The sequence below is a fragment of the Polistes canadensis genome, unplaced genomic scaffold (genome assembly GCF_001313835.1).
Source record: "Polistes canadensis isolate GaletaPanama2010 unplaced genomic scaffold, ASM131383v1 scaffold_417, whole genome shotgun sequence".
In the NCBI taxonomy this organism is placed as follows: Eukaryota; Metazoa; Arthropoda; class Insecta; order Hymenoptera; family Vespidae; genus Polistes; species Polistes canadensis.
Window position 1 is genome coordinate 10,521 of NW_014569964.1, and position 6,227 is coordinate 16,747.

At 34.3% G+C, this 6,227-nt stretch overlaps 1 protein-coding gene across 1 annotated transcript in view; it reads left to right on the forward strand.

Annotated features, from left to right (window-relative positions):
• Nucleotides 1-939: 939 nt before the first annotated feature.
• The window catches only part of LOC106792390 (leishmanolysin-like peptidase), a gene marked incomplete at its 5' end in the record, with an annotated part of 68,359 nt that continues 63,071 nt past the window's right edge, over nucleotides 940-6,227 (forward strand). Inside the window, 1 exon segment of the mRNA XM_014758797.1 lies at nucleotides 940-1,022. Within this exon segment, the coding sequence (XP_014614283.1) occupies nucleotides 985-1,022 (38 nt within the window).

Genomic DNA, 6,227 nt, shown 5'->3' on the forward strand with positions numbered 1-6,227 from the left:
TTTCTCTCGCACCAGCTACCACACCCCCCCTTCACCCTACCACCCACTCTTCCTGCAAAAGCAAAGCATTATCTCATAGAAGTTCCTTCTGTTCCTTTTTTTTTTTTGGTTGTTGGTTCCTGTTGTTGTTGTTTAAAATTTCTTCTCTCTCTCTCTCTCTCTCTCCCGTAATTTTCTTTTTTCTCTTCAAACTCGTCCGTGACGATGCAGCTTTGTCGTAAGGTGGGTGGGAGTAAACGGGGGGGGGGTGTGGAAAAAAAGGAAGAAATAGAAAAAGGAAAAGCTCGAGTAAAATATGAAGAGAAAGAGAGATAAAGAAAAATTGTCTGTGTGTGTGGGTGTGTGTGTGTGTTTAAAAAAGAGAGAGATCCCATGGATGAAACAGGAAAATAAATACAGTTCGTGATATAATGGTTGTTATCCGTGTCTCATGCCGCACAATATTACAGTGCCCGATAGCATAGATATACCCTGCGAAAATGACAGTCATCCAACCATCCCTCTATCTATTTCTCTCTCTCTCTCTCTCTCTATCTCTCTCTCTTTTTTTCAACTCTATTCTCTCGTGTAGCCTCGAAACAACAGAGACGGCTTAAATTAAACGACGGTGTGCGCGTATGGGTAAGCGTGTTCCCTCACTCAAGCCTGGATTTTACCTTTGCTTCCAATTAATGCCATGCATTATTTCGAACACGCCACGTGTGTGGGCATCGGTTTTACGATTTACTCATATCGTAATATATGTATATGCATATGTACATATATGTATGTATATATATATAATTATCTATTCAAATACATGCATGCATATGCGTATCATTCGTTGCACTTGTCGGCTAGTTTCTTTTGTTTGTTTGTTATTTTCATTCATTAAATCTCTCACATTAATTCTGTGTGTGTCTGTGTGTGTTTTTTTTCTTCTCTTTGTATTTTTTTCAGAACACAATCCTGCCAGAGGCCGTGCACTTTTGGGAGAGAGCACTTATGGTTCGAGAAACGAAGAATACCATCAGACTGAACAGGTTAGAAATCTGCATTTTGTTGATTCGAAATAACCTTTTTAACCAGGACCCATTAGTATTTCAAATAATTAGATTCAACGAGCCAGAGAGACAGAGTTAAAGAGAGAAAGAGAGGGAGAGAGAAAAAGTGACAAGAGAGAAACACAATATTGTAGAACGGGTACACGACATATGCATACTTGTTTTACATGCACGCCCGATGATGCACTCGCGTTTATTTGCATAGAGACTGAAATGCTAAGCTGAAAGGGTGTGAATATGTATATGTATTTGTGCTCAACGCATATACACGACTACTCTAATTCATCCTACACATTGCTGCAGGCTACCAACTTCTGTTCGCATTATGAAACGTATTTTCTCTATTTTCTTTTCTTTCAAATTTCCCGCTTGGTTCCCTGATAATAATGACTTTCTAATTTACACAACGATTTACTTTCTTTCCGTACATTATATTTCTATCGTTGTTAATATATATTCTTTTAAACAATGTTTTGTTTTTGTTTTTTATTTTATTCTATTGAAATATTTCATCTTGGGGGGATTGGGGGAAGGGTGGAGGAAATATTTCAGTAATCTAGTTAAAAATCATTCTTAAATTGTGCCAAAACATTTCTCTTTATATTTCTCTCTCTGTCTCTCTCTCTCTCTCTTTCTGTCTGTCTCCTTTTTATTTTACTTTCTTGGACGATTTTATTTGTTCTTTTTATCTTTCGAGATGAAAATATCGTCGCACAGATTCTCACCTTCCCTCCACGATTTCGTAGGGAAAGTTTTCAACGGCACTACGAGAGGGATGCGAAAATTAAAATGTATGTTAGGTTGGTGGGTGGTATATGTACGACTCGGATGAGAACGCAAATATTTGTGGTGCATTTTACGCTCTTTATTTTTTTTTTGTGTGGTTTTTTCTTTTTTTTTCTGTTCACCACTGCAGTTACCGCAACGTTCCCGCAGTTACGTACGTACGTACGTACATTCGTATATACTTGTACATATACATATACATATATACGTATCTACGTTGGTATTTACGTAGGTACGTAACTTAAATTAATACGAGCTTGCTCATACGTACATGACGACGACGACGACGACAACGACGACGACGACGTAGACGTCGTCTACGTCGTTGGCCAAACAGCGTACAACCCAATGTTACATACGCACGAGTATAATAATACCTCGGACACTTCCTACGTTTATTTGCGGTTACGTTGAAATCCTAGATAATTGCATTTCAACGACCATAGCTATAATCTATTACTCTAACATACCACATATTTGTTTTATTAATATCAATTAATTATTATCTGTCATCTCTCTTGCTTTTTTCTCCACCATATCACGTTCCTTTAATTTCCTTTATTACATTTCATTAATATTACATTATTAAATATATTCCTATTTATTATTAATAAATGAAAAGAAAACACACGTAATTAATAATTATGTCTCCGTTAGAGTCTTTTGTTCTCTTTTGTATTAATGCGACTAACTTCATGCTGTGGTAATTTCATATCGTTGTGCGCGCGCATCGTAAATACCGTGGCTAACTTCATGTTGTTAATTTCGCGGCCGCTGCGTGTCGCGCGCATCGTAAAAATTCACTCTCATTAAGGAGTTACATGGGTTTACAACGGGAAAAAGTAGCATATTTTCAACAATTTTTTTTTCTATATAAAAAATGGAATTCTTATTCAAACTTTTTATAGCATTTAAGATACGTATTTAAAGAAGATTTTCTAAAATTTTGGTTGAAAAATATTTTCAACTCAGCCATTGCGACGTCATTTCCGCTGACCCAACCGAAAAAAGTGTTTTCGCGTTGACAGCAGAACTTATAAACGGTGGGGATTTTTCTGTTGAAAAAAATAGGGTCTTTTAGTGAATACATAAAACTAGAAACTGGAAGAAGGAAAAAGAACAAAATGAAAATTTAGATTTTTGGCAACGTTTTTAGCAAGAACATTCAAATTTCGCTACAATTTTCACCACATTTTGGTTTCTTAAAATTCGATTTGATGAAAAAAAACGAAAATCCTTCGTCCAAGTCCTTGTCGATAGTATCACGAAGACGTGTAGCAAATTTCATCAATATCGGTTTAATAATTTCCGAAAAATCTTGTCAACCGACTTTAGAAAAAACGTTTTGAGAAAAACGCGTTTAAAGATTTGAGTACTTCACAAGGCTCTATCTTTTAAACTACTACTCCTATCGACTTCAAAATTGAATACAATATTCTAGATGAGTTGTAAAATTGAAAAATAAAATAAAAAAATTTTTTTGAAAGTCCCAAACCCATGTAACCCCTTAAACGCGCCAAAAAAAGTATAACCTCAAAAAGAAAGAAAGAAAATAAAAAAAGAGAGGGAGAGAAAGGTAAAAAGATAAAAAGAAAAATCATCATTTTCATTATCCAAAGTGAATGAAAATGATCGATTAGGGTTTAACTATAAATTCTTAGAGATTAGATAGAAACGTCTCTTTTTCTTCTTCTCGAGAATAATCCAGCGTAGATTATCCGTAGCAAGATGGGATAGCAAACTCGATCGAGGATAAAAGATTCTCTCTCTCTCTCTCTCTCTCTCTCTCTCTCTCTCTCTTGGTTTTTTCCCTTTCGTATTTACCCTTGCGGAACGGGATTACGAGGATGAAAATTACAGAGTAGTGAATCCTTCAACGGGCATTGACGTCGTCGTTCTCGTTCTCATTCTCGTTTTCGTTCTCGTTTTCGTTCTCGTTTTCGTTCTCGTTTTCGTTCTCGTTTTCGTTCTCGTCTCGTAATCGCAGTCGTCTCAACATCGGTCAGTGTAAACTCGATCGTTTCGAGTTGATAGAAGTGAACGAGCGTATTATCCAACTCGATGGGGGAGAAAATAATCGTGACAACTTTTTAATTCACAAGGGAACAGGAACGGGGAAAATTAGAAAATAGAAGAAAAAAAAAAGAAAAAAGGTTTGGTTAGAATTTTTCTCGTATTTTACGTTGAGAACTATTTAAATATTTGACTAATCGATTAAACATTGACTTAACTAATCGAAAACAAACATACAAATAAAATATATAGAAAATAATTGATTACGAATATTGTTACTGTTCAATTTATCAAGAAAATTGATGAATATCTTTTGACAAAATCTAATTGCATTGTCGTATCATTTAATTAAATATAAAAATGTAAATATCGATCAAATATCCCATTGATAATGACATTGTAAACCATATATAAAAGTCTAGTTAACACGTTCGTGGATGTGAATGCTATAGCATTGCAATTTTAAAGCCAATTATTTTGAATTTTATTTTATATAACCTTAACCCTTCTTTGCATGATGATGGAAATTTCAATCATAATATTTAGTCAACAAAAAAAGGTACTTAAAACCCTTGTACTGTATATTTGTTGTTGCTGGCAACTTCAAAAAAAAAAAAAAAAAACAAATCACGCAAAGAATGGTTAAGTTCTTGTAATTATTAATACCTGTAAAAATAATGACCAACTAATTCTTTAATATATTATAATAATCCCATTACCCCCTTATTAAATGTGTTTAATCAAATATTGAATATCACAATTAATTGAAAAATAAAATGACTCTCACTTATTATTCCTCGCAGAAAATGTTACCATCCGCAAACGTGTTGATTGTTTCATAAATAATCTAAATTTAAATCTACAAATATTCATTTCCAATATTTTTCACGAATATTTTCTAAAGGAAAAGACAATATGGGGAAAAAGAGGGTAGGAAAATGTGCGTTCCAATGTATGTCCATGTGTGTATGTATATTTGAAAAGAGTAGAGAGAAAGTATGTGTATATGTGTGTGTGTGTGGTTATACGTGTATACATCAATCTCTTGGCAAGTGAGGCTGCTATCGGTGCCAATAAAAATCCAAGCGAGAAACCGTCGGTAATCTTAACTCGTCAGCTGTCTTATTTCGATACTTCGCACGATGTATCAGCATCTATATATCAGTGAAGAAAATTTCACGTCAGGAACGATAATGTCTCGTGACTCCGTTCCTTCTATCCTCTCTCTCTCTCTCTCTCTCTCTCTCTCTCTTTATTTCTTTTTCTAGTTTTTTTTTTTTATCCTTTATTTTTCTTTTTATCATCCTTTTATTATCACAGTTTTCTCGAATTGAAGAGAAATATTTCTTTCTTCCTATCATCGACTACTACTCGTGAGAAATATATTACGAAAATAATATTACTTTTTCTTTTTTTCGTGTCCACTTGTCTTTATCATTGTATTGAAGAAAATACACCCACATACACATACACGTTCAATCGTAAAGAAAAGAAGTATCTCGAAAATAATTTTCTCTCGTACGATTGGTTAAAAATTTTCATTAATACGATTTCTACATATACGAGAATACATCTACCTACGTATCATTTATACTTATAATCATTTTCGATGGGGAAGAAGGGAAGGGTTTTGAAGGGTGGAAAAAACTCGTGGCGTTAAAAGCTACGAAAAGCAAGCAAAAGCAACTTCTGTGTGTATGTATGTATGTATATGTGTGTAATTCGAGATGAAAGGTAAAAAAGCTTATACACAAACATCATAGACTATTGACAGTGTGCGAATTGTAAATGATTAAAGATACAGGGTATGGTGGAATACGTGTTCGTCGTGTTTTTCAAAAATACGCTTTTTATACAGAGATGAAACGATCGTCACAGCAGTCTCTCTCTCTCTCTCTCTCTTTTTTCTTTTCTTTTTTTTTTTTTACGACGGAAACATCATACTACACATCCCCTAACGTAGTCGATAACACGTCATAGTCGTCGTTTCGAGCTCTTCAATGTTCGATGAGAGATTTTACACTTGACGTTCCTGTCGTTTTATCAAACGTTACACGACACTCTAAACTCTAATGTATTTCCTGTCGTTCGTAAATAACGATCGATCTTCAGAAGAAATCCTTAAAATGATGATAGAACGTTAAAGATAGAGATAGAGATAGATAGATAGAGAATAAGTGTGAAAAAGAAATATTGAAGCAACGATACAAATTTTCTCGGAAACGAATTTATCCATCTCTCAGCGAGTTTGGTTTATACAAAATTCAAAGACTTTTCTATCGGTACTTTCTTAACATCCTTCRATTTCCCACTAATGCAACATTTGCCAAACTTCCTCCGATCACTGATCGGTATTTTTTATCACAAACAAACAAAAACAAATAT